Source organism: Ursus maritimus, unplaced genomic scaffold, assembly GCF_017311325.1.
Source record: "Ursus maritimus isolate PB19 unplaced genomic scaffold, ASM1731132v1 scaffold_22, whole genome shotgun sequence".
Lineage (NCBI taxonomy): Eukaryota > Metazoa > Chordata > Mammalia > Carnivora > Ursidae > Ursus > Ursus maritimus.
The window spans coordinates 29,746,242-29,773,754 of record NW_024424675.1 but is presented as its reverse complement, the minus strand read 5'-3'; the positions used below and the strand labels follow the sequence as shown (position 1 = coordinate 29,773,754).

Below are 27,513 nucleotides of genomic sequence, written 5' to 3'. Positions count from 1 at the left end.
CGTCCCCAACATACCCTCTGCAGAAGAGCCAGAGGAGTGGGTGGCCTCACCCCACCTCGTAGCCCAGGGGAGGGGAGATCTGCTTGGCCTGGAAGTTGCCGAAAACTGAGACCTCCTCCCCCAACTTCCACTGCAGACTCACCACCCCGCAAATGGCCCAAAGTTAACAAGTCTCCAGACAACCTGCTCTCCTGAGCACCCCCAAAAGAGCCCACAAAGGGACGTGGGAACGGTTTATTTGGCAGTCAGACCTCGAAGAGGCCTGCACAGCCAGCGGATGGCAGATTCCAAGCCCAGATGCAGGCGGCGGGCTTGCGTGTGCGGAGTGCGGGCTGTGCTGCGAGGCGCCTCTGTCCTTGAGTGGGGCTCCCTGCCCAGCCTCTTCCTTCTCCTCTCTGGGGTCTTTGCACCAGCTAGACAGCAGCAGCTGCCCCTGCACCGACCACAAAGCACGCAACTCCCTCACCCTCTTTCATTCCTGAGGGGAGGATACGGAGTCGTCTTTGCCTTCAAACCAAAAAACCACCTGCCATCAGAATGGGCTGTGCTGTTTCTTCTCTTCCCGCCCCCACCTACCCCATTCCCAACAGCCTCACCGTCTGTAGTCCAACTGTCCCCACGGGGCAGGTCGCAGCCAGCCCTCTCCCCCCGCCTCCTCCCTCCTCTGGGTTCTGCCCCAAGGCTTCCCTCCAAAGGTGAGGGGCAGGAGTAAGTTAGTGACGATCCTACTGAGAAGAAAATTACGGTTAAGTCCTTTTCAGAAGGAAGGCTTTTCCAATGAAATTTAAGATTTTTGTTAATATTTAAATTATAAACCAAATGTTGGCAACCAGATATAGATGTGTTTGCTATGGACAAGATTGTAAAGTCATACTTGCAAAGACAACCTGGGAATTAGTTTAAATAAACCAATACATTTTCTCAGAAATTGTATAATTTCCTTCGGTTTATAATCCATGATATGGAAAGTTTAATAGAATGTTAAATAATTTACCTTCTACCCTAAGAGTAAGCTATAGAAAACGGAATCACTATTAGGATCGAATAATAACAAGGCTTTAACGGCTCAGTGGTTTTTCTTAAGAGTATATAAATATATAAATCTTGAAAAAGTAACACTGTTAGTTGAGCTGTAAAATCCATAAAAATAACAGTTCTGCCACAGTGCACAGACAAGTTCATTCATTTTGCTCCCCAACCTCCCAACCAAGCAGCTTTCTGGTTAGAAGTGGAAGACCTAGAAAATCATACACCTACGTGAAATAATGAAGATAGTGAGAAACAGGGTGTGCAAAAAATAACCTTTAAAATTCCATCTCCAACACCACAGATGCCCAGTAACAGGACTTTCAACTGGTTTAATGAACACTCAGGATCATCTCGGCATCCTTCTGCTGTGCTGTCTGTAGGCTCCGATCCCAGGTCTGCTGCTGCAACAGGGACAGGGGTCTTCAGTCTGAACTAGGGGGCGGGCGGAGGGGGTCCCCTAGCCGGCCTGCTGGAGGGCGCCCCGAAGGAGGCATGTCCGTGTGTGCGGGAGTTTCCTGAACGCACTGGGGAAAATCCCCGCTATGGCCCGCTACTTGCTCCTCCATCCCGGCCCCGCTGCACCCGTCTCCGACAAAGGCCTCCCGTGCGTCGATCTTGCTGTTAGGCTCTCTGCCTGGCAGTGGCCTCTGCGTAGGGGCAAGGCACGCCCTCGCTGACCACGTGGCAGGAGCCGCTGTGCAGCTCACCCCAGTGAGCGGGTCCGGACTTCAGGTGCACATCCAGAGCATCCACCGTGGGCTGCCACCCCCCGGGCTTCGGGTAGCAGGCAGGCAGTGTGGCCCACGGTGGCACAGGGTGTCCAGGGCCTCCTCCTCCCAAGGTCCTGAGGTGCCGCTGTCCCTCCTCCAGGCGGCGCCCTGGGGCTCGGCCTCCTCGGGCACCCTCACACGGGGCCGGCAGGGTAACCCTCCACGGCCCACCACTGCTGCTGTTACTAGCACGATCCCCTGTAGGTTGCAGGCTGGGCGGTGTTCCCGGCCATGGGCAGCGTGCCCTTGTGCTGTGTCCTCTTCCTCGAGCAGGCAGAGCCCCTCTCCCGGCGGGTCCTGCGCTCCTCCGCCCTCCCTGGCTCCAGGGCCACCCTACCCCCGCCCCTGCCCGGCTGGGGTTTTAAAGCTACAGGACAATGTAAACTTGGGATTGTTTCCCTGGCCCAGCGAGGCTGCTGCTGCTGCTCTCAGGAAGGTCAGCGGTTCCTCGGAGCCTCCCGTGCCGCGGGCTGAGGCAGCCTCTCTCTCCAAGGCGCTGCAGCCATGGTCCTGGCCCCACAGACGGAAGGCTCCATCTCCCGAAGTCAGGACCAGATGTGTGTGCTTAATTAATTCGAGACACAGTACAGTTTTTGCCTTCACCCAGAGCTGGGGCATGGAGGCCCCAAACAGTAATACATCTCATTAATGGCTTGGTTTTGTCTAGCAGTCACTGCTGGAATCCAGGCTCCAGGCCTCGGGGCTAGGATGGCTGCCTCCACAGGCCACTTCCCAAGCACCCAGCTCACGGCGCTCCATGAGGCACGCGGCACCTGCTGCTCTCAACGAGGCTGGCGCACGACTAGAGGCGGTTGTCTCCGTTGACCCGAGTCCTTCGTGGGGCCCTGGACAGAAGAGAGTGTCCTTACCAGGAGTGGGGCCTCGCGGGCCCAGTGGAACAGCCCAAGACAAGGAAAGCCAGACAAGGAAAACTTCTACCCAGGAGCAAGAGAAGGACACAGAAGGGGCCGCAACCTCCCCTTCCCCTCTCTCCGATATGCCACCCATGCTCCATCCCCTCACCTCCGTTCCCGAATGTCAAAATGGTCTGCCAGCTGCTCCTGGGAGATACGAAAGTCCTCAAATGGCTGCTGGTAGCGGGCTTCAAAGGAACCTTCCCGGGCCCGGCCATGAAACAGCTGGCCTGAGGTATCGGAGCCCCGCTCCCGCAGAGACATACTGAAGGGACTGAGGTCCCCGTTCTCCTGCTTCAACAAGAGCAGTGCACGAGCGGTCAGTGCCTCCCTAGGACCTTGTAAGGCTGTAGCCCGCCCGCCCCCCGCCCCCGCTATGGTTACCTTGGCAGGGAAAACATCGATCTTGACGAGCAGGGAGGCCAGCTCCAAGTCCTCACTGTAGTTGTTCTTCAAAGGCACGGCTCTGTATCCTAGGAGGAGGGAGGCTTGGCCCTCAGCCTGGGCGGGAGCCGAGCGGGGGGCCCACCCCCCACGTCCCCCACACTCCCAGGTACTGTCTCTAGGAAGGGTCCTCACCTGTCTTCAGGCCTTTCACCGGGAAGGTAGCCTGAGCCAAGAAGTTCTGGTCACTAAACATGTCTTCCTCATACACCACAAAGCGCAAAAAGGCGAATTCCGGGTTACTGATCTGGAAGTGGAAGGGCTTGGCAGGCCACACAGGGTTCAGTCCATTGTCCACTGCGAAAGTCAGGGCAAAAGGCCTCAGGCCACCGCCTTGAGAGGACAGGGTCGCCGGTGTGGAAGGGCCTTCAGGGCATGACAAGCGGGGAAGGCAGACCTACCCACAAACTCTGTCTTCTGCTTGATGCTGTCATATTCCGCTCCGGCCACCTCAATCTCCACAAAAGGACACACGATGCCTCGGCCATTCTTTGGCAGGTGCCGGGCCCCCAGCACCTGGAAGGCAGGCCAAGATGGGCTGGGGACTGTTCTAGCTCCTTCCCAGTCCTCACTATGCAGTGGAGGCACTGCGCCCTCTGCTGGACCCGCTGAATGGCTCCCAGCATCAGAGCCGTTAAGAGCAGTGGCGTGGGAAATCTTCGCTTTAGACTTCACGGGAGTTTTCCCATCTACCTCATTAAATCCACGTCTGTTCTAACACGGACATCTTTTAATTAAGACTTCCCCACAGGGAAAAAAAACAGCAATCTCTTCTCGGAGAAGGAGCAAGTGCTCACGCTATGCTCTCCTCACCCCACCCACCCTGAAGCCCACAGCACGGCTCCTTGGCGCCCTCACCGCCCAGCTGCTCGGGACCGGTTCCAAAACAGAGCTGGGCGCAGGGGTCACTCACTCTCAAGCCCCATTCTCGCTGGCCCCTGCAGCTGGCTCGCCACCAGCACCACCTCCCTGTCCTGCCAGGCAGCGGCTACCCACGGCTTGGCCTCACTGGACGGTCTGACTCTTCAGTGCTGAGAACAGGCCACGTGTAGCCCACCTGCCTCGGGCCTTCCCCGCTCTGGGCCCGGCCCCGCGGTGGAGCTGGCAGCTGCCTTCCTGCCTCAGAGGACGGTGACACCTTCCTCAAGCTCAGTAACAGGCCAGTGCCCCCTCCCACCCCAGTCACACGGACACCCGATCCTTGACTCTGGAAAGGAGCCCCGGCAGAGCGACCCCCACCCACCCTGAAGCCCGTATGTGTGCACCACGCACCTCAATGCAGATGGCATATGGCTCTAGGCCTCGGAGGCTGCTCTTGTCAAAGGGGTCAAAGGCCTCATCCCGCATGGTGCTGGGCTGCAGCACGTAGCCGCAGTGGCCGCCGGCCATGAAGAGCGCCTGGTTCATCTGCATAGGCTTGTCTGGAAGAGCCAAGGCACGGTGGACTCCAGCCCAACGGCCCAGCAGAGCCCCCGCCCTGCCCCACAGGGCAGCTCCTCACCTGGCGTCTGGAAGTTGAGGGCCACCAGCTGACTGCCGCAGATCCACATGGGCAAGGGGTCGTAATTGGAGGAGTCTAGCCGCTGGCCCTTGGGGTAGATGCGGGAGAGCTGCAGGCGGTTGTACTGGAGGAACTTCTTGCCTTTGGCCTTGTTCACGTATTTCTCAGCCTTGGTTTCCGGAAAGGACGACATGTCCCGGTAGCAGGCACGTTCTGTGCCAATCTCTGGGCCAAACAGGGAGAATGCTTACAGAGTCAGCCCACCCTCCCAGGCAGTTCCCCCAAACCCCATATAAAGGAATAAAATGCTGTTCCCTCTTCCACCTGCCAGGGAGGGTACCCAAAACCCACCCTGCCAGGGCCTCAGTCCTTACTCTCTTCATCGAAGGGAACAGGCCGACAGTAGACAACCAGCTCGGAGAGCTCCAGGGCAATCTTCTTCCTGCGCTCCATCATCTTCCCCTCCGTGAGCTGGTGACACACACAGCCTGTAACCCCAGGCTGGAGCCCCTGCCCGGCAGAAGGGTGCACCCACACCGCAGGTGCTCTCCGGGCCCTTCCCTGCCCCCTGCATCTTCCAGACCCCACTGGACAGTAAACAAGGGCCCTCTGTCCCCAAGGCCCATTCCAGAATCATATTTCTTCTCTGCCCTGAAGGCCACACTTGCCCTCCGAGACTCTTGGAGGGTGGGATCCTCACCACCACCCATGCCTCAGTGACAGCTCAGAGTCCTGGGGCTGGCTGTGCTCTCCACTGATGCTTTGTGACCATCGGGTACCCCGCCTCCCCTGGCAAAAAGGCAGCTTCCTGTGACTTCAGTGGGACGCAGGCCTATAGCTCAGTCTTTGGTACCCTGAGGATGGTTCCCCCCACCTCCCAGCCCTAAGAACCTCACCGCTTCAGCTCCCCCAACCCCAGCGCAGCCACCTACCCACCACAGCCACTCACAAGTGTGCCCTGTCTTGTCCTCATCCCCCCGGAGGCCCACTTTCTTCCATCTGGGGCTCCTACACTCACATTCTTACTCCCTCTTTCAGCCCAGACCCCAGAATCCATCCCTCAACCGGTGGGTCTGCCAGTAAAATCCTCAGCACCTTCCATTCTCTGTGGGGCTCGTGGGTACGGGTTTTCTGAAGCAGCCACAGTCCTGTAGTATTCTAGCCTTCTACCCCACACCAACCACCAGGGGAATGGCCATCCCACGAATTCCCTTAACCCTTACGCATACTTTCCTCTCCACTCCCCCAGCTCCGTGGAAGAGGCCTCCCTCCTCCCCTCCCCGCTGGCTCCTTCAGCAGTCAGTGTGAAAGCCTGCCCGGGCTCTGGCCCCGTAGAGGAGCACCGCCTTTGCCACTCCGTACTCCCCGATGCCCACTGCCACCCAACCCTGGCCACCACACTGCTATGGTTCCTAATAGTGGCCCCAGGGCCGTTTGCTGCTGACAAAACCAATGGGCACTTTCAGGTTCTTAGCGTGCCTGTCAGTACCTCCACAGCCCCACAACGCATCAGACCCCATCCACCCTGGCTGCTTCCCGCTTCTCTGGCCTGCCCTTCCTGGCTGCTCCCCCGGCCACCCACACCCTCAAAGTGAAGCCCCCCTCCCACTCCACACCACTCATTCCTCCGGCTTCCAGCCCAGGACTTCCGTGGCCTCTGCCCTTGTATATGCAAGTGACTGCCAGGCAGACCCACGGGGGTGTCTCCGGCGATCTCCAACTCAGCACTGATGGAGCCACGGGGCTGGCTCCGTGTGTTTCCCGCAGCTCCCGGCCTACAAGTGGGCTTGGTGCCGCAGGCCTCACCCCCAAAAGGCTCACAGGCTGCCAACGCGCCCCCCTTCGCCCCCACAGACGCCTCTCACCCTGGCATCTGCCGTCTGGGCCACTTCTCGGATCTTCTTCACCCAGTCCTGCAGCTCCTCCTGTGAGTCAGCAGCGACGTCCAAGGACCAGTGCGCCACTGAAGCCATGCTGATGGAGAAGACGAAGAGCCGGCTGTTCTTGCCCTCAGGACGGATGGCTGGGAGAGCGAGAGAACAGAGCTGGCAAGATGTTTCTGCGTCTCAGACAACACAACCCAGGCGCTGGCTCAGTGTCCACCCCCAACCTGTCCTCCCTCCCACACATCGCAAGGGGGACAGGGCTGCTCGGCCAGACCCATGTTCCAGCAGAGGACGCCACGGCTCTGAGAGAAGTCACTGCTGGGAGAGGTGGGCCCGGGCTCAAACCTGGGTCTGTCTCCCCTGTGTCCCCTGCCCTGCCCCACCCTGTCTCCACGCCAGGCACACCCTGGGACCCCGCCTATGAGGACTGTGGAGGTCAGCGAGCCATCTGCGTCTCCCACAATGCCTGGCTCCGGGTGAGCATGCAGGGCTCAAAGCTGGAGGTGAAGACAGGAGCCCAGGGCGTCAAGGGGGAATCGAAGCACAGGGAGAGCTCAGAGTGAGGGCAGCCTTTGGCTTCTTCCCGCGGCACACACTGAGAGCCACAAAGGACAGCCTGACCCTAAGGAACGGTGGGCTGGAAAACGGGATGGGGGCTCACCAATCTGACAAGCCGGCACATCCAAGACCCCCCGGAGCAAGTCCCCCAGGGGGCTGTTCTCGTCCAAGTGCTGTGGAAAGCAAAGCCCATGGGCTCGTCAGCTTACCTGCTGCACGCATGCGTGGGACGGGCGGTCTGTGTGCATGCAACAACACATCTCACGAGCATACGCAGGACAACACAAACACAGTATGTGTCCTGGAAACCACGGCCCCACAGTGGGTGTGAGTGGACCACAGATGATGGGGGCCGTGCGTGCACAGGCACCCTGACAGTGTGTGTGGCTGGCGTGTCCCACCACCATGGCTCCGTGCTCACCTCCCTCTCCGGCTCCAGGGATGCAGGGCTGACCATCTCCTCCACGTAGTTTGACGGGAACCACAGCTGCTTCTTCCCCCCGTAGTCCCCCCGCCACCTGTGGAAGCCACATGGTGCTGACCCCAACAACCACCCCAAACTCCTACAAGGAGGGGAGCCCTTGTCAAGGCCCCACACGGAACCCAGGCTGCAGCCAGCACTGCCGGTGCCCGTGCGGGACAGACGTCCCACGGCCGTGCGGTGGCGGCAGTGCGTGCGGGGTCCTCACCTCCTGGCCTGCCACACACCCCACAGGCTCTGATTCCGGGGACCGGGCTTACCAGCCGCCTTCTTGCTTCTCCACGTTCTGGATGATGGCGCTCTTTGTGAACGTCAGCTCGTCCTCCCTCTGGGCCTTGTAGTCAAAGAGGGCTTTGACCGCACACTGCAGGGGGGAAGCGCCGCTTAGAGCAGGTAGTCCCTCCTCGCCACTCTCCTGACCTGGGGCAACCCATTCAGCCACAGTCCTCACCACGGGCCCTACAGGAGACTCCAGGGCAGATGGGACGGAGGGCAGACCCAGGGCCTCTGCCAGTGAGACTCCTGGGAGTCCAGGTGGAACCCTGCAAGCGCCCCAGCCTGGGCCTCAGGGAAAACCTTGAATCTGTCCCCAGGGGTCAGGGCTGGCAGGCCAGGTAGGACAGTATCTCTGTAGGTGCCCCGAGTGCCTCCCCTGGGACCTGAAAGCCTATGGGCATGGCTGGGACCCCATCATTCCTCATCTGGAAAGTAGGAAAAAAGAACCTTCTTCCCAGGCTCCCTGGCTGCTGAGCGAAGGGGCTGAGGAATAGGGCACAACTCCTTTACTCCTTGGAGAAAAAAGCAAAAAGAGGAAGATGCTCTCTGACAGATCTTCACGAGGTGAGGGACTGAGTAGCAAAGAACAAAGTTTTCTGGCCAGTGTGGCCTGCCCCTGCCCTGCTGCCACCCAGGGAGGAAACGGGAGTTACCCTGGGGGGCAATCTGGAAGGGTCAGTGTGGACCCCCCAGGGACAAGGTCTGGGAGGGGGTCGGCCCCAGGAGAGCTGTGGTCATACACAAACCACACGTCTCTCACAACCTCTCAGGCCTCGGAAAACCACAAGCACCACTTCTCCACAACGACCACAGATGGGCCTCTGAGCAGAGAAATGCAAGCCCTGAGCAGCTGAGGACCCTCGCCTGCTTCCTGTGCCCAGAGGCCTCATGCTATACCTTGAAAGTCGGCATAGGATTTGCCTCCACGTAGAAGCCAGGGTTGCGTCCCTCATACAAGGCTCCATAGTCAGGCTCCTGGGAATAGGACCAAATGGGATCTGTTAACACCTGGGGAGGACTACCGGCTTCCCTGTGCCTCCGATCGGTGCGGCAGGCCCACGTGTCCTGCCTCACAAGGCCAAGTCTGCCCCTTCCCTGGCGTCGGGTCCACCAGCATCTGAGACCTGTGGGCACGGCCTAGCCCTCCCCTCTCTCCACCTTCTTACACCCACCTCATGATTCTGAAACCTCTCTGTTCCCAAAGGCCCAAACTGCTGCCCAGCTGTCTGCAGTGGAGTCCCGCAGGTGCCACGCACTCAACTTTCTAGCCCAGCGGCTCCCTCCCTTCCCCACACACGCCAATCCACCAGCCCAGCGCCGGGCCCCAGTGTGTGTAGTCCTCTCCTTGGACACCCATGCTCACTGATGATAAGTCTCAAGTGGACCTCCCATCCTAGATGCCTTCCTTCTGTCCAAGGCCATGGTCCCAATCCCAAGCCCTTCCTGCCCCCAATGCCATCTGTGCAGCCTTCCACCTCACTTGTCTTACCCCCGTGCCTCTTCCCTCCACAGCCACACTTCTGTAGCCAACTCTCCCCTCTGCCCTAGTGAGTCTAGTCCATGCCCAGCTGGGGAAGCCTCTGGCCTTGGGCCTACCATTCCCTGTGTGAGCTCCAGGACCTCCTCACCCCACCCCCCAGCTCGCAGGGGCGCTCTGCTTAGACGCCCACCTCTAACCTCTTCACCTAACGCACACTCATCCTTACAGACACATCCTCGTAGATAACAGTCCCTCCAGGACACTGTCCCGGCACCTATACCGTGGCGCCCAGCCGGGCAGAGGGACCCGTCCAGGATCTCCTACAATATCCCTGGCTTCTGTGTCTCATACAGCCGGATTGTCCCACGACCGCCCAGCAGCTAGGCCAGGGTCACTGCCGCCACGCCGCCCGCCGCAAGCACCGGGCCCTCACAGCGGTGCCGATCTTCTCTAGCGCCTCCTCGTTGATGGGGTAGCGCAGCTTCATCTTGCGGTACAGCGGGTGCTTCTCATAGTAGCTGATGAGGTCCACGAGGCTGTCAAACTCCGAGTTGCCCAGCATCACCGTCTGGCCCTCCTGCTGGACGCGGCAATGCTTGATCTTGCCCTCGGCCCTTAACAGAACAGTCACACGGGGTCAGGGCGGCCCAGACTCAGGCGTGGCCCCGCACCACCTAGAGCACCCCAAGGCCGCAGCCCTCACCGGAAGGAGATGGCGTAGGAGTTGGGCTCATTCCGTTTTCTCACCAGGAAGGCCCCATCCCGGGGGACACGCATCAGCATGTGCTCAGCCTGAGCTCTGGTCAGGCTGGCGTGGTACCACCTGAGGACGGGCCCGAGTCAAGCCCTGGCCACCACCACTCAGGTCCCCACCCGGCACCTGGCCCCTGGCCCCTCCCTCACTCTTTGCTCTCGTGGGCATTGGTCTGCGGGACAGGCTCTGAGAGGCGCATCTCAAATTCGTTGCAGCGCAGGGGCACCTGCTGGTAGTGCGTGATGAGGTCATAGAGTGAGTCAAAGACCAAGTTGTCTGTCAAGAAGAACTTGGGGGCCCCAGCGTCCTGCCGGGAGTGGATCCGGCAGTGCTGGACTTTTCCGTTCCTCCTACGGGAAGACGGGGAGGTGGTGAGAAGCAGGCGTGGCCCTGAATGCTGTGCTCCAGCCCAGGCGAGGCGCCTGAGGAGCTCAAGGGCTGGGCAGACCCGCAGGACAGCTTCAAAGCACCCAGAAAAGTATGTGCGCGTGTGCGTGTGAGAGCCTGTAAGAGACCGACTACAGACTGTGGTGGTCTCGGGGCGGGGGGCGCACATCGGAGCGCAGCACACTCGCTGGGAGTGGGTTACCAGAAAGAGAGGGTGTAGTCGCCCACGAAGGTCTCGCTCTCCCGCACGAGGAAGGAGCCATCAGGGGCCCCGGTCTCGATGCAGTACTCGGTGAGCAGGCGCTCAGCGATGTGCCGTCCGTCCCGTCCCGCCCCGAGCTTCCCATGGAACCACTTCTCACTGGAGTGCAGCTCTGTGCTGCCACTGGCCTGTGGGGGGAGGGCAACAGCAAAGACACTCAGTGACTCTGACCCCAGCCCGGCCCCCAGCCCTGGGCTGGCCCCTCACCTCCTTGGGCTCCTCCTCATCCTCATTGCCCTGGTCGCTGCTGGTCTCCTCAGAGTAGTAGATCTTGCTGCTGGTCAGAACGAAGTAGTGGGGGTACCATTCCTGGGAGAGACCGAAGCAGGGCCTGTGAACGGAGGCCTCCTCCCACCGGGCCCGCCATGCTCAGCCCGGCCCGGCCCTCACATGGTTCACGGGGTCCTCCAGGTAGAGGATGCCATTCTTGATGGAGTTGCTGATATCATTCTCGGAGTACATCACCGACGTAGGCACCTCTTCGTAGGCGCTGCCCTCCGCCAGCTTCTTGTGCTACGGGGACAGGCCGGGATGTGGCAGCGCCAGCCCAGTCACACCGCCCCCACCTCCTCACCCAGGCTGAGACCGCCAGCAGGAGCCGTGGCCTGGGAGGGTGCTAGGAAGTGTGGGGCCCCCGCCGTTACCTTGATGAGGATCTTCCTCTTGAGCTGGTTGGGCGAGGGGAGCCCGTCGGCAGCGATGTCCACGGGCTTGGTAAGGAGTGTGTCCCCAAGCACCTTCTTGAAATACTGTGCCATATTTCTCTGCTGAGCAATGCTGCAGTGGTCCTCGATGGACAGGATGACCGGGTACCTGCAGGGTAGGGGACCAGTGCAGTGAGAGAGACCTTACAATTTTGAGGGGTCAACACTCAGTCCAAACAGTCCCTCAGAAAAGGTGTTAGGAACCAAGGGCCTGGGGGCCCTGTCTAGAGGCGGGCTGGCCAGAGAAGATGCTGGCCCTGGCCGCTGGAAGGAAGTATTTTTTGAGGTTCGGTAGAGCTTTAGTTTGTTCCAAAGGCTAGAAAGAACCCACGAAGAGGGGGGCTGAGGGTGCAGGAAACAGGAAGGAGCTTCGGAAGAATGGCTCAAGCAAGCAGTAAGAAAGGGGGGGAGGCCAAGAAGGCAAAGATAAAAAAACAGGGGGAGTGGGGACAGGGCATTGGAGGGGACCCTCTGTCCCAGGAGAGAGCTGGAGCCAAGCTGACCCCCACCCTCCTCCCCTCCCTCTGACTCACTCTGAGGCCACGAAGGCATGCTCCTTGATGGTGTGCAGAACGTCCGAGAACTTGATCTTGGTGGTAAGGGTGTGTCCATGGTAAATGACTGGCATCCCATCTGGGCCGTCCCAGCAGTCCACTGGGGAGGAACATGATCATAGTTAAGACGGCGGGCCCCCCAACTTACTCCCCCAGCCCCGGCCCCCACGCACACTCAATGCAGCGACAGCCCATCCGCAGGCAGCGAGCGTAGGCTTCTAGGGAGGACTCGCTGGAGAACTGGTCCCCGGTCAGGTACCTGGACAAGGAAGGAGGGGCAGGGGTGGTTGGGTGAGTGCCTCCCTCCTAAGGGTGGGCCAGGTGGGGCTGAGGGAGTCACTCACGTGTTGTGGGAGGAAGAGATCCAGTAGTGGGAGAGAGGATTGTTCATGGTATCTGGGCACACTGCATCCAGCTGCGAGTTCCACACACTGTTCTCTTTCGAGAACAGGAAGGTGACAAACTGTCCAGGAACAAGAAGGAAAGGAAAGACAGAGTGAGCCACTACCCCAGCCCACTGGCATGGCTGTGGTGGGAAAGAGAGGGTGCTCAGGGTCATCGCGATGGGCAAGATGGACAGTGCGAAGGAACAACTTGGTAGCCCTAAGGAGAATCTGGCTCCTGGGATGCGGGTGGGGTTCTGGTCAGCGCCCCGCATTCTGACGGAGGGGTGTGAAAGGTGGGCTTACCTCATCCAGGGAGAAGTATGGCTCTTCAATTTCTCGCAAGGGGTCTCGAAGGAAGCTGAGCATGAACTCCTGCACCTGAAGCCGGTCAACAGCCCACAGCTCCTGGTGGGAGTGGGTTGGGGAGGGGCACATGAGAGGCCGCCAGTGATGAGCCCAACCCCCCTCAGCCAGGCACCCTGGCCCAGTCCAACCCAGCCGTACCCCCTGGTACTCGAGGAGGAACTGCTGGAACTCAGGAAGGGACACACGACAGAGCTCTGGCCGCTCCCCAGCCCTGTGGGAAAGAAGGGGAGCACCTGGCAGCCAGGTGGCTGGCGCAGCCCGTAGACAATGAGCGGCCCTTAGAAGGCAGAGCCCAGCTCCCAACCAGCACCGTAGCCCAAAAGGGTCCAGCATGGCACACCCCCTCCCACTGCCTCCTATTTGTACCAGGAGTCACCAGGCAGAGATGCAGGAGGCCCCAGGGAGAACCCCACCACCCCACTTCAAACCAAACCTCAGGGCACTGGCTTCCAAGAAGGGGAGGTCCATCTGCAGGAGACAGAAGCTGGTCAGAGCGAGAGCTCCTGACAGGCCACATGGGAAAAGGGCTTTCAGGAAGAAAGGCTGGGGCAACAGATAGGGGTAGGCCTCAAGAGGAGAAGAGCTGGAGAAATGGCACCCGAAAGCCCTCAAGCCAGGCAGTGGGGCTGAGACAAGCAGGGTTGGGGCTGGGGCGGGAGAGCAGGGGCAGGGGCCGTGGGAGGGCAGGTGGCTCATGCACCGTCTTCTGGGCGCTGTACATGAGGCTGCGGTACAGCTGAGCAAACTGCCCGTAGGTGATGTCACTGCTGCGCTGCTCCAGGTCCTACATGGCACGGGGCGGGACTCTGGTCAGGCCCACGGCCAGGGGCTCCCAGGCTGCCCCCACTGCCTGCGGATGGCCCGGGAGGTCCTTACCGTCAGACGCTCTCGGAGGAAGCGCATGTTGGGGACCCGGTAGTTGACCTGGGACAGCATGTTCTTCAGGTCCTTGGCTGATATACTGAGGAAACAGGGACATCCCCAGTGGCCTCAGCCAACCTCTCATGACCTCCGACTTGTGGGCTGAGTCCACCTGGGGCTGGACAGGTAAACACTACCCCGGCACCTGGAGTCCTGAGGTGAGGCTAAATGAGAACCCTTGGGTGACCAAGGGAAGTCCCCTCCTTTCTCTAGGGCTCAGTTTCCTCATCTAAGCAAAGAAAAAGGCCATGATTCTGGCAAGATTGGAGTGAGCAGGCTCAGTGAAGTGGGTCAGGCATGGGGGAGGGGAGGCAATCTTTAGGTCTCAGCACTCAAGCCTATACTATACCTCTGGCCCCCCAGCCATCCTAGGGGCTGTGGGCTCACCCAGACACAGGAAGTAGCCTTCCCCGGCTGAGCCTCCAGGCCCCGCACAACTCACTCACATACACCCTGGGGGCAGCTTGGTGGGGATTCCTGACCAGCCACCCTGGAATGCTGGCACTTTGTGTCTCAGCACCCAGCACTGAAAGGGTGGTGGCCAGAGGGGGTCCTGCTCAGCAATAGCACTGCTGATAACTGGGCAACCTCCTGGGGTCTGGCAGGGAGTGTCCCCGCACTCCAACGGTGCCCTGCCCAGGATGTGAGACTAGGGGACACTGCTGAGCCTGGCAAAAGGATGGAAAAGGGGGAAAGGGAGGCCTTCTCTCCTAGAGGCTGGTGTTAGGGAGGAGAAGGTGGGCACCCTCCTCCTCCTGCCCAAGAGTCTGGCAGGCAGCACCAAAACACCCTTCCAGGATTCAGCCCTGTACTGTGTGGTCCCGGCTGCTACTGGCAAGTGTGGTTGGGCAAGTGTGGTTCGGCAGGTGCTGGCTCTGCAGGTGCTGGCCCATCTGACCCCCAGGCGTCCAGCAGGGAGGCGGTCAGGGTCCTCGCTTTGTAGGTTAGGAAGCTTGCTGCATCACCAAACTCTCTCTTGACTCTCTGCCATCAGCATTGCCAGCAAGCTATTATCCGTCCCACCAAACACCTGTCTTGACGCTGCCGCCCTCTCGAGCTACCACTCCCTTCTCTGCTCTCCTTCACAGCACTGTGAAGGAGCCATCCATGCTCCCTTTCCTTCCCTGAACCCCCTTCCCCACTCCTCAAGGTCACCAACAACCTGTGTGCTATCAAATCCAAGGGCACCTCTTTGTCAACACACCTGATAACACCTGGCACAGCTAACCGTTCCCTCCTCCCCAAGCTTCCAAAACTCCAGGTTTTTCTCTTACCTCACAAGCTACTATTTCCCCTGGCTAGCTCCTCCTCACCTCCCTGATCCCCAGTGTCCAAATGGCCTGGGATCAGCCGCTGGCCCTCTTCCCTTTTCTTGCTATGCTTCTCAGGTGATCTACAGCCTCATGGCTTATGGAAGGAACAGCTCTATGCTCCCAAGGTAACATCTCCCCCCCCAACTTCTCCCTTAAACTCATTCTACCCACCTGCCAATGCAACACCTCTAGCTGGATGTCTAAAGGCATCATAAAACTGAACACGGCCCAAACGTACCCCTAAGCTCCCGCAAATGTTCTCTTCCCATGGCCTTCCCCATCTTAGTCAATGGCAACTCCACCTATCCAGATGTTCCAGCCTAAAAGCTTACTGTTGCTCTAGACTCCTCTCTTTCTCTCACATACCACAATCAATGCTAGGAAATTCTATCGGACTCTTACCTTCAAAATGCAGTAGAGTCCAAATCCGACCACTTGCTACCACCCTCCACCCTGAGCCAAACCCTCTCATCTTCCAGCCAGAATGCAGAAGCAGCTCCCCGCACAAGCTCCCCGGTGCTGCCCCGCCCTGGACTCTCCAGCGGAGGCCGGCAGTCCTGTGCAACTGAAGTCAGGTCACGGGATACTTCCTTTCAAAACCCTCTGTGGTGTTCTAGCTCTTTCACGGCAGCCATCAGAAGCCCTCACCATGAACTGACCTCTGTCCCCCATCTCTCCCTGGCCCCTCTGGCTGTCATAAAATGGCCTCAAAGCTGTGAGCTTCAAGGCACACACTCACACTACGGGTACCCTCACCCTCTCTACAGGACACCCAGAGCCAGTCTGCACCAAGGCCTCAGAGGACTTTCTGCAGGAAGTTACCTGTGCCAGAACCACTTCCCTGCCCCCCAGCCCTACTAGAGGCAGGCCCCCAGACCCTCTGGCTCTCCAGGCAGCTGCTCAGGGCATGGCTACTGTTCTGACTGCCCCAACACCCCGGCTGGGCTAGAGCCACAGCCCAATACCTACCGATCCTCACGATTCCGATCCACCGAGTAGAACTGCTTCCGCAGCCACCTGGAGGGAGAGAAGCCTGAAGTGAGAACCACTCCTCCAGCCGGAGTAGGTCTGGGGAGGTCACTAGGCAGTGCCTGGGCACACAAAGGCCTGTGTCCTTGCCGCTGCTCCCTAGAACCTAATGCCCCTAACCCTAACCATGTCGGGGCGGGGGGAGGGGTTCCTTACCTCTCGATCTGCAGAGGCGTGGCTGCCTGCAATGTATCCTCCATCAACCAGGTTAAACCCCTGATCCACATGTTTACTTCATCCTCAGACGTAGCTGTGAGCAAGGGGTAAAGAGCTGAGCTGAGGACATATACTTCCTGCTGAACCAGAAGCCAGTAGATATTTGTCCCCACACTACCCCCTACCTCCTCCAGCCCCTTGACTTCTACCTTGCAGGCTCAGGGTCTTCAGGCGGAATTCCATCCCATACAGGATGACAAAGCAGTGTGACTGGTCTGGTCGGAAAGCAGGGTCCTCTTGGTAGCGATCAAAATCCCGTGAGGTCTTCCCTGGGCGGATCTCCTTGATTTCGCGAATGTCAACTAGGAAGGTAAAGAGACCAAGGTCAGGCTGGGGTCTCTGAGTCAGTGCTGAAATGAGGGCAGCCTGGTTTCCTCACTCCCCCTTAGGAAGGGACCACAAAGAGAGACACCTCGTCAAGGGGCAGAGCCAAGAGTACTCACAGTCCTACTGGGTGATAAAAGAGGGCTAGGCTGAGTCTGAGGACAGACCTCTGCTAGAAGCTGAGCTGTCTGGGGGAGCAGGGAGCCCCATCCTGTGTACCTTCCCTTGCTGAGAATGTGGGTAGGTCACTCTGACCTGGAAAAAAGCTGGACTCTAGAGAGAGAACTGGGGAGGGCCAAAGGCTGTTCTGTGAGGACCATTTCCTGACACAAAGTACACAAACCAAATTGTAAAGCCCAGGGTAGGGCGAGGCAGACCCAAGTATGTCTCGGGATCCATGGGAGGAATGAGGGGTCAGGCCCAGAGAACTGACGCACCCCTGAAATGGCCCACCACCCCAAAGACATCCCCAAGCAAGTCTCAGCAGGGCCTGTTCTCCCAAGGCAGCGGCTATCCAAAGGAATGTTTCCCCACCCTGGCTGTCAAACGGCCTGCATGTGCTCCCCTGCCCTCACACAGCACGGATCAGGGAAGCACACAGGACTGAATGCCAGACGACCTGCCTCAGCCACTAACAAGGGAGATGGCACTGAGTGATTCGTTCAACTTCTCCTACTCTCAGTTTTACCGAGTATAAAGTCAAGGGCTTGACTGAGTTTCTCCAGAAGGCAGGGTGGTAGAAAAAACACGCATGGACTCTGGGACCAGACTGCCTGGACCAGAATCTGAGCTCTAACTCCCGTCAGCTGTGTGACCTCAGCACAGTGACAACTGCTCTGACCCCACTCCTGCGTCTGTTAACGCAGGTGACAGTAATGGTGAGGGTGCTAGTAAGATCCAAAGTCCCAAAAGCCAAAAGTGCCCGGCCCTGTATACAGCAGATGGGCGTTCATTCAATGCAGGCTCCCTCCCTCTGCTCCCTCACCATAATATGCTAGGGGCACAAGTTCTGACCCCAGGCCAGGAGAGGGCCCGAGCACCGTGCAGCAAGCACCCACAGGATCCCCCGGTGCTGGCTGGGATCCTGGATGGGGGCAGACTTTCCAAGTCAGATAAAGAGACAGATTTAGGGAGTTGTTCCAACAGAAGAAGCCTGGCTGAGTGACCAGAGAGGACTCTCCCTGAGTACCCCGTTGGCACCAGAGCCCCTTCTAATGCTCTCAACCCAGACTGGCCCGGAAGATCTCAAGCCAGGAGCAGTGCCAGCACATTGCTTGGCTAGCGTCCATCCCAGAGCCCTCCCAGTCCAAACTGTACACCACTCTGGCCAGAATGTCCCAAATCCCCAGGTGCTCTTCCTACCCCTTCCAGCCACAGCAGTCCCCCATCTGTCCCACCTCAAACAGAGGCACTGCTTCTAATCCCAGCCCCAGATTCCCGCACAGCATTCCTGGTTCTAACTGGACCCCACTCTCCCCTCTCCCTTGCCTTCATCAAATCCTCAGGCCTGGTTCTCCCACTGAAAAAGCCCTGCCTTCCCAGCCAGCAGCCCTGCCCCCACCCATCCTCCTTACCAATGAGCCACCCTTAAAAGTTTTCAGAATCCTTGTAACACTGTTCTGATCCCTCCTGTGGTTGCTCGCTAAGGAGAACATGCTCCTTCTATGGCCTTCAGGCCCCTCCTGGTGAGGCTCAGTGATCCACACCCCCAGCTTCTTCCCTCCTATCCTCTCTGTTCCATCTAAACTAAGCTGGACTGAGGACAAGAACAGCCAGTGCTTCCTGTCCCCCTGTTTCATCCAGGTCCCCAGGGTGGACTGCCTACCTCCCAGGCTCCATTCTCTCCCACCAAAGACCCAACTCAAAAGTGCCCTCCTGCAGTCATCATGCCCTTGACTCCTCCTGACACTAGGTGTGTGAACATTCGTCATCTCCCCAAGGCCAGGCGGGGCCCATGTGGTACTTGCTGAAGGACTGAAAGAGCAAACGAAAAAAGCAGGCACAAAGGTGGGGGGAGGGGCCACAAAATGCCAGTGGAGTTTTAAAAATGAGTTACACTCAGGTAGAAACAGAGAGGGTGGGGGGAACTGAGTCACAAAAATCTAGCCTGAGAAGATAGTTTCCAAGGATGGAAGGAGGAGCTGAACAGGGGAAATGCCCAGATCAGAAACTGCAGAATAACCACAAACCCTGCCCTTTGAAACAGAAACCAGTGTGCTTTTCCGGCGTTGAGCTGCTGTCATCCCCTCCCACACCTCTCACACAGGCACACAACCTCACAAACACAAATGCATCTAGGCCAGGGTCGGAGAGCTCCAGAGCCTGCGCCCTTCCTCTCAGTGGCCTGCCCACGGTCAGAAGTAGCCCATGACATGGCTACTGCTTGGCGGGCAGCTAGAGGGTCAGTTCAAAACCTAAGGCCGGACACGTGTAGCCCCGTGCACGTGCGTGTGCACACGCACACACACACATGCACACACACGCACACACACCCCAAGCCACCAGCAGGCCCCAGGGAGAACCTCTGGCCTGCCCTGTGCTCCTGGGCACATTCTGACTGAGATCAGGCTGGAGGCTGATTGGGCTCCTGCCCAACACAGGAATCCTACACAGGCACAGAGCAGCTCCAGGCCAGGTGTCCAAGCTTCCCAAAGTCCTGCTTGGCCACACCTGGTCCCTTGGACACCCCTCCCACCCCCACTCCATAAGGAAGTGCCAGCCTGTTCGTGATGCCCTCCAAGTGCATCAAGCCAACAGCAGGCTGAAAGGACATGACGCCAGGGTGAGACGCTCTACTATGTTCTTAAAAGTCATTTCCTGTGCCACCTCCCAACCCCACTTCCCATCCTCCTTGTCTGGGAGGCAAACACAGAAGGGTCCCCTTTCCCGAGAGAGCCAGGGCTGGTCCCCCAGGGACTGCCATCAGGGGAGGAGACTCCCTGGGACAGGCATGGCCTCTGCCCCAGCTGCAGGGAGGGGGAGGCCAAGCCACCCCAGCCGTCTGGGTCAAAACTGCAATGGGACAGGAAGGGCAGGGACAGAGACCCTCCCAGGACCTGGGAGCTTTGGGAAGAGAGGAGAACTGGTTAGAGGAGCAGGAGAGTAGCACCCTGTTCCCAGAGACCCATGACCCAGCACTCATCCCCCACTCAGACCCATGGGAAAACAACATTCAAGGAACACTGGGGAAAAGAAAAGCCAGGGTACTGAGAGGTCCTTGCTAGGCTGGAGACAGGGAAGTGAGAAAGGGGAACTCTCTAAGGGACAAGGACGGGATCCCACAAACAGGGGGCCAGGCTAGCCTCCTGTGTAGCAGAAGAGTGTACGGCTTCACCAATGACAAAGGGCCATCTTCAAGCTCACTCCAGCCTCAGAGGGCCTAGGGTTCCATCAGCCACCCCCCAGCCAGCTTGGCCCATCCAGAGGCATGGTGTGTTCATTCCTCCAAGGACCGGGTCCCTGAGGCCCACACTTCAGGAATGGCATGAGTATCACCATGCCAAGCATGGCCATGGTACACGGTGACAAGATAAGCTGCCTGGGCATTTAATCACCCACACACTCTCATAAAGATACAGAGACCAGCCCTCCTCAAGAGGCTTCGGGGTAATGAGGGAGTACCCATGCTGGGCCAGGGACTGGCATCACAGGCCAGCTCTGAGGGCTGAGGACCTTCTGATGGCCAGGCTGCCTGGTGCTCTGGGCAGAAGCCTGGGGGTTCTGGTGGCAACCTGTCCCCTCCCACTCCTTCAGGAAGCCTGCCCTGACCATTCCCCTTCCTAAAGGCTGCCCATGCCTAGCAGAGGAGAACCACGCAGGTCTTAAATCCTAGCTGTGCAGACCTAGGCAGGCCCTCACTCTTTTGGCCTCCGTTTCCCCATTAGTAAAGTAGGAATTCCTCTTACCCCACAGGGTGGCAGAAAGGACCTTGTCAGGAACCAACGATCCCAGTGATGTCTGAAGGAGAGAGACCCCTGGCCTGTGTGCCTAGTGCATCAACTCGAGGCCCAGAGAGACAAGCAGCATGGGGGACAACTGCAGCCACCTGCCAGGGCTTTGCTGGGGTTGGGCCCAAACCTAGGAGAGGTTAAGCTAGGCCGTAGCTGCCTTGGCCCAAGGGAAAGAATCCAAGCAGCCATTTCCCTAACTCAAAAAGGGGTCTCACAGGGATGGGGCACCACGGAGGAGTGGGGTTCCTGGGGCCAGAGTTCAGATCAGTGCGTGCAGATATGCTCTAAGCCAGAGGCAGCTTCCTGAGCCTGCAGCACCGGGCCAGCTGCGGCCACAGCACCCCACCTGCACACTCATCAGGAGTCTGAGGCATGTGCACCCCACCACCTCACAAAGGGTGGGGTATTAGAATGGGAGACTAACAGACTGAAATCACAAAGATCAATTTTCAAATCCTATTTCCAAGCATATAGGTAGGCCTCTCTGGCAGGTCATGAATCAAGTGAAGGTTTTCGTTAGGGGTGGGACAGCCATTAACCATTCACATGCAAACAGACATAAAGATATTCACAGAGTCAAGCCCGGCCTGCCTTGACCACCCCCAACCTTGGATTGCCAACCTTGGATTGCTTTGTTTTGATTTTTATGCGGAAGAAAACATGCCCATTGCTTGGTGGCAAGGGCCAGCTCTAAGCATTGAGGCAGAATGCCACAAGACCAAATTTGCAAAACCAAAGCTTCCAGGACCAGGCAAGGAAACCCTCCCTTGTCTCCTCTCTTAGCCCAGGGATAGGCTCCTTGCCGGAGACCATGGAAACTAGAGATCAGCAATTACTCAAAGCAGAGTGCCCGGGTCAGTCAGGCCTGGAGAGCAACTGCCTTCGGGATGTACCAGTAATGGAGGGTTGCTTTCCCTTTAAGAGCTTTAGTTTCCTCATCTGAGCCACATAATTGATCCCAAGCACTTTGGGAGGCAGGCACCTAGACAGCAACAAAGAGTACTGCTGCTGATCTCAGGGCCAGCTCAGAACTTGCCTTTGCAGGAAAGTAGGTCCCCAAGCCTGGGACAGCACCTACTCCACTGGCTGAGGAGAGCGTGCCATGAAAGGGACAAGCTCAATGGCAGCCAGCCAGTCTGCAGTCTGGGAAGGGACTGAAGACAATGACCCTACAGGACTTGTCTATGTTAGGTCCTTCCAAGGATAGGGCTGCTTCTGGTTTTAGAATCCTGCTCCCCAACCCCTCCCAGACATCGGGCTGAGCCACAAGTGCCGTAACCAGTCATCCTCCAGCCCAGTGCACCAAGACAGCCATGGCAGGGCGGTGCAGACAGGCAGCATTCCTGGAGACCAGGCAGAGTCCCCCCCAGGGAAGAGAAAGGAGGTAAGCGAGGGTGGGGCACCAAGCCTCTTCCAGGGTACCTTAATGAGTATGGTTCATGAGAGTCAGCCAATCCTGCCCCATAGCAGACTCTGACTATGGCAGGCCCCGGAAGGGATAGAAGGGAGCCCAGCATCAAATCCAAGATTCTAAATTAGACCCAAACTTCTTGGTCAGGAACCAGTATCCTAGCATCCCCTGTCACCAGTGAAGCCACCTTCCAAACAGCCCTACACAGACAGAGGTCCTTCAAACCTACTGGCCAATTAACCACCCACCAGGCAAGGAGGATGTACAGAGAAGACCCATGAGCACCAAGCACTGGCAAGGCAAGTGGGAGGCACAGCCTCACCTCTGAGCCTCATTTCCCCCATCTGCAAAAGAGGATCACCACTCTTGGCCCCTTCTTCACTGAGCGACTATGAGATGTCAGGAAGAGACACCAAAGTGATCTCACCAGAAAGAGACAGGAGGATATACTGAAAATTAACCTCCCTGCAAATGAACAATAGAACCAAGAACACCACCAGCAGCACAACAAAAAACCAGAAGGAAGTGGCACATATCACAAATTTCTGGACATGAAACATGCTTTCACCGAAATATTTTTCTCAAGAGAGCATTTTTTTTCTTTTACAAAGTACGTAAGCTAACCGATGTAAACGGCAGAAGTTACCATACAGAAATACATGCACATACATTTTGCAATTAAAAAAAATTTCAAATCATGGTAAACATGAAGCGTTTTGTTTTGTCTTTTAACTAGAGAGCTTGAAAGAGGCAAGTGAATGTTACCTAACAGGTCCTTCCCATCTGGGGGTTTTCATTACCCCAAACTCATGGGATGTGAACCCCCAGATCCCCTTAGGCCCAGGTGCCCAGCCCTGCAAAGGGCACTGGGGGAAAGTGCGGAAAGCCCAGCCCTCCTCAAAAGGCCAAGTCCAATCAAGGCAATGAGCTACAAGGACCGCAGCCCATCAGCTCTCAGCCTATGCCCCTCCCTCCAAGCCTCTACAAGTGCCAGGCCCAGGCCAGTGGCGTAGCTGGTGCTCTGCCACTCTTGTCACATTGTCTAGTGCTTCCAGGGATCTAGGTCACTGGCCTATGAGCTAACTCTTGAAGGAAGAAGCTACATTCAACTCTTCTCTCCGTTCCCCAAATTCAGGTCCTAGCGAGGCTTCAAAATGTATACAGAGTGCTAAGGAGCAGGAATGAACACAAGAGTTAGATTCCAGAGTTCATTATCTAACAAAGGCAGCAAAGGCCACAGAGGCTCAAAGATGGTATCAGGGATGGCTTCCTGGAAGAGGTGGTGCAGTAGGTCAACAAAGCTGAGGAGCTACAACAAATATGCAAATGCAAAAGTTGGTGAGGTTTACTCTGGGGATAGAAAAAAGAAAGACCAGTCATAGTTGGGGCATGGGGGTGGGGGCATGGCCTCTGGGGGCCAGGGCACTCTGGAAACACTGGGAAGTCCCTGCACAAAGGTTCCTGCAGCTGGTGGGAACCATGGAAAGTTCATGGAGCTTTGAGGAGCAGAAAAGGCGGGGCTCCCTCAGCACCCTGCCCTGCTTGGCTCTAAGCCAAGGCCACCAGGAGATTCAGAAGAGAGAGTCCCAGGGGTCAGGAGAGGTGTGCAAATCTTCCCCCAAATGGGGCACTTGGCTTATTTGGTAGAGCATGTGGCTCCTGATCTTGGGGTTATGAGTTTGAGCCCCATGTTGGGTGTAGGAATTACTTAAAAATAAAATCTTAAAAAAACAAAACAAACAAACAAAAAAACTTCCCCCAAGATGCTCTCCTCATAACCCTCTCCAAGCACAGCCTGGGATAAACAGACGGGCCATTCCCAGCTGCCCCCACCCCTGAAGTCAGCCACCTTTCATCACCCTCCAAAGACTACACGCCCAGGGCAAGGGAGCACAAATGGAGCTGAGCCTTCTCCCTCAAAGGATGCCAACAGGGAGAAAGGAAGCCACAAAGGGAAGCAATGCTCTGTGGCCAATTCCTGGCCCTCTACTCCCACCATCTTACACACAGGTTCCTGCACAGTGCCCCAAGGGTAGGGCCGGCACTGCACCCCAGAGCCCCCTTCAGGGGAGCCAAAGACAAAGGGGCTCTGCCCTCAGAGTAGCTGCACCAACTAGAAGATACAGCTTTTATAGAGCCCTCAGACCTCTGAAGGGAAAGACGGAGGTGACTCAAGGAGAGGAAAGGACAGAACCTAGGCACAGGTGGCAAAAGGACCTAACACAGCTGGAACCACGGGCATCGGATGGGCCAGCAGTTCCTATGCTGCCCAAGGCCTCTGGAAGGAGTGAGAGTCGTCCCCCCGCCCCCATTCCCCTCTCTGTTCTGAGGCAGAGAGCATCTCCCAACAGAAAGCATCAGAAGCAGCTCCCAGATCCCACCAGAGAGGAAGTCACAAGCAGAGGGGTAGATAGCTATCTATCCCCATTTTATAGACAAGGTTGGAGGCTGGGAGACTTGGGGTCAGAGGGTCATGCAATAAAGAAAAGGTGAGAATGGGGCTTATCTCTTTACCATTCCTGCGTAGCAACAGGGGAGAGAGGCCACAGTCCCTTCCCAGGGTGTATGGGGGCAGAGCTCAGCATGTGCTTCTGGCTGGAGTTCCATCAGTCACTGCTCCCTAAACACCTGACCGAGAAGAGCAGCCAGGCCTGACCGGGCATCTGGCCCTCTCCCACCTTGATAAACAGGAAAAGGCCATTCGGACAGCTGGATGGAGGTCTGTGGGGTCCTCCTACATGGGACCTTGAACCCGTATGTACTAACTGCTTCAGGTTACAGCTGTAAAGGATCCTTGCCAGCACATGAATCATCTATAATCTAGATTCTAGATGAATCTCCTCTTTGGAGCAATGAGAAAATGGAGGTTCCAAAGGGTCTTGTCATGGTCACATGGTGGTTCATGGCAGAACTGGGACCTTCTGCATGGCCCCAGAGCCTTCATACCACCCAGGCAGGCGGCCCTCTTGCCTAGGACGCTAGACTAAACCCACCCATTTTAGAGGTGGGAACAGCATGCCCAGGCCCCAAAGGAAGGAAGGGAAAGGAGGCCCCACCCAGAGAACTCAAAGCTGGGAGAGAGCTTAGCAGTTGCCTATTACCTTGTTCATTCATTCCATCATCTAATCAAACACATATTAGGCACCTATCTCCTCAGTGTCAGGCCCCGGGTTGGGTCCTGGGTAAACAGAGATGAATACGGCACTTGAGTTCCAGTCCTTCAGAAAAGCCCCTGGCTGGTGGAGGAAACAGATGGGGAAGTAGATAACTATGAGGTCGTGCAAAGATGGAACAACAGGGAGATGTCTGTGGTGCTGGGAGCACAGAGAAAGTGAGCAGCGCTCCTTGGGATTTCTCAGATAGCTCTGCAGAAGTCAGGTCTGGAGGGCTGACAGCGCATGTCAGGCAGAGGGGATCATGGAAGCTAAGACATCAGTGGAGCAGTTTGGTTTTTAGGTGGGGCGGGGGGAGGCATTCACTTTCATGGAAGAGGGGGAAGGACACTGGGCCTATAGCGGGCCTTTCCCACAATGGGGAAAAGCTGAAGTATGGACAAGGTCTTGTCCCAACTTTGCTGCCCAGGCCTAAATAACTCCCCAGATAGTTCATGGGTCAGCCCCCAGGGCAGAGGTCCTATGCACTCAGACCTCTGCCTCCACTGAAGGCTGAGGCTTCCCAAGTTTTTTCTAGATGTCTTGTGTGTGCCTGGCCCCCAGCTACAGAAGAGGCTGAGGACCCAGGAAGGCCAGCTCCCAGAAGTGTCCAGGACCTCAAAAGTTCAATGAAGTGCGCATGCCCCCCCCGCCCAAGTATATTTAGGCTACCTGGGGAACAAGAACACTGACTATAAAATCACTTTTCCATCCTCCTCTTTCCTGACTCCCTCAGAGCAATCTACATGGTTGACCACACCCTCCCTTGGCTTGAAGCTCTGCCCTTGGCTTCTCCGTCAGGACTTCTCCTGGTTTCCCCCTTCTTCTTGGGCTTCAGGCCTATCCGCATTACATGCTGGCCTTTGTCAAGGCTGAGGCCAAAGTCCTCTCTTCCCCTAATGCTCTACCTCCTCCCGGTCAGTCATCAATGCCCACAGATTCCACTGCCTCCTCTTATAAACAATGCATCCCCACCTCTAAGCTTCAGGTCCTTCGGTCCACCTGCCTACTTGCCACCTGCACCCGCTTGCCTCAAAAACACCTCAAAGTCAACCCCTCAAACCAAACCCATTCCCTCAAACATACTCTTCAACACTTCTCTCACCAAAACCCACGTCTCCTGCCACACCTCTTAGATCAGCTAACAGCATAACCTCCCAATAGGTACATAAACTAGAAACTTTAGAACCATCCTTAGCACCTCCTTTTCTCTCACTATCCCCAACCTAATCCCTAGACAAGTCCCAATACTGGCTTTATTTGTCACAAACATGTTTACTAAGCACTTAGATGAGTGGGAACCTTGTGTGTATTTTAAAGCTATCTGCCTGACATCTTCTCCAATGGAGTGTGAGCTCCTTGAGGGCATGGACCATGCCTGTCAGCTTTAAGGCTCCAGGGCCTGCAGGAAATGGAATGCATTAGGAAAATCTGCCCCTCCCCCCAAAGAAACAATAGGAGCTTCTGGCTAGAGATCTAAGGGAAGGCTGAAGTGGGAGGCGGACAGCAGAGGCCTCCTCTGCAGAGCTCCTTGTGGAGCCCCATGCCAGCCCTGGCTCCCCACCTCTTTGGTTTCCATGTTACCACCACCACACACCCTGCTCCTCCTCGGGGGAAGGGAGCGAGGTTTGGGGCCAACCCTTAGACCCCCAGCAGAGTCAACCTTGACCAGGAGTCTGGAGATGTGCTAAGCAATGAAGGAAGTCATGAAGGCAAGGTCTGTTGGCTCAGACATCCTCTTCTGTGCACCCCACTAGGCCTCTCCCATTCCAGAGCTGCTGGGCCCAGCCTCTCCTCAGCATCTGGCCACACTCCCTCCGGGCCATGCCAGCCCAAGCCAAGGCATTTTCCTTGTCCTCCTTTTGCTTCCCAGGCAGGCAAGGCCCTGATGTATGATCTAGCCTCTGACCTCACTCCAAGATGATTGGGAACTCACTGCCTTCCCAGGAAGCCCAGCTAGGACTCTTCAAAGTTGCCTCCCCTGTCAAGAGGAATGGCTACCTTAGGACTTCCAATCCTGATTTTAATTTCCTAGTTGTAGCCTCTTAAGACACTTTCTGGCCTCACCTCCCCTAACAGGCTCCTTGCTGCCACGCACTCTAGCCTACAGAGCCTCACCCTTCCAGTGTGGGCCAATTCTTACACCAGGGCCCAGGAGGACAGCCTCGTGAAAATGGTCCAGGCTCCAGGCATTCCGCTGTCACTACAGGGGATATTCTCTGTATTTCACTGCTAGCCTCAAGAGGCCCCTAGTAAAATCCTTGACAAAGTGACATATGCTACCCTTTCTAACCTTCTCGGTGGGTATGCTAAGAGTTCCCAAGAAAGGCCACAGGCGCATTATACTCAATTACTGCTTCAGGTAGAGTGATTAGGGTAGGAAGAGGAGAATTGCCTCCCAACAGGGGAGGGCCATCAGCTGGAACGGGGGCGGGGGGGGGGGGG

General features: G+C 57.2%; 1 protein-coding gene across 2 annotated transcripts in view; it reads right to left on the bottom strand.

The window, feature by feature from the left end:
- Positions 1–1,070: 1,070 nt before the first annotated feature.
- Positions 1,071–27,513, bottom strand: part of PLCG1 (phospholipase C gamma 1) — a 35,966-nt gene continuing 9,523 nt past the window's right edge. Inside the window, exons 2-32 of one of the 2 annotated variants that reach the window (XM_040638314.1) lie at positions 16,381–16,533; positions 16,172–16,265; positions 15,956–16,003; positions 13,629–13,713; positions 13,453–13,536; positions 13,186–13,220; positions 12,891–12,963; positions 12,690–12,791; positions 12,345–12,463; positions 12,174–12,259; positions 11,980–12,100; positions 11,387–11,555; positions 11,133–11,255; positions 10,950–11,051; positions 10,683–10,870; positions 10,243–10,443; positions 10,043–10,162; positions 9,773–9,953; positions 8,757–8,834; positions 7,844–7,947; positions 7,524–7,620; positions 7,206–7,275; positions 6,524–6,681; positions 5,033–5,129; positions 4,659–4,883; positions 4,430–4,578; positions 3,559–3,673; positions 3,293–3,454; positions 3,098–3,186; positions 2,823–3,007; positions 1,071–2,644 (exon numbers count right to left, since the gene is read on the bottom strand). In XM_040638314.1, coding sequence (XP_040494248.1) covers positions 2,602–2,644; positions 2,823–3,007; positions 3,098–3,186; positions 3,293–3,454; positions 3,559–3,673; positions 4,430–4,578; positions 4,659–4,883; positions 5,033–5,129; positions 6,524–6,681; positions 7,206–7,275; positions 7,524–7,620; positions 7,844–7,947; positions 8,757–8,834; positions 9,773–9,953; positions 10,043–10,162; positions 10,243–10,443; positions 10,683–10,870; positions 10,950–11,051; positions 11,133–11,255; positions 11,387–11,555; positions 11,980–12,100; positions 12,174–12,259; positions 12,345–12,463; positions 12,690–12,791; positions 12,891–12,963; positions 13,186–13,220; positions 13,453–13,536; positions 13,629–13,713; positions 15,956–16,003; positions 16,172–16,265; positions 16,381–16,533 — 3,656 coding nt within the window. In that variant the 3' untranslated portion in view covers positions 1,071–2,601. The remainder of the gene's footprint in view (positions 2,645–2,822; positions 3,008–3,097; positions 3,187–3,292; positions 3,455–3,558; positions 3,674–4,429; positions 4,579–4,658; positions 4,884–5,032; positions 5,130–6,523; positions 6,682–7,205; positions 7,276–7,523; positions 7,621–7,843; positions 7,948–8,756; positions 8,835–9,772; positions 9,954–10,042; positions 10,163–10,242; positions 10,444–10,682; positions 10,871–10,949; positions 11,052–11,132; positions 11,256–11,386; positions 11,556–11,979; positions 12,101–12,173; positions 12,260–12,344; positions 12,464–12,689; positions 12,792–12,890; positions 12,964–13,185; positions 13,221–13,452; positions 13,537–13,628; positions 13,714–15,955; positions 16,004–16,171; positions 16,266–16,380; positions 16,534–27,513) is intronic. The other variant, XM_040638315.1, reaches the window with a different exon arrangement.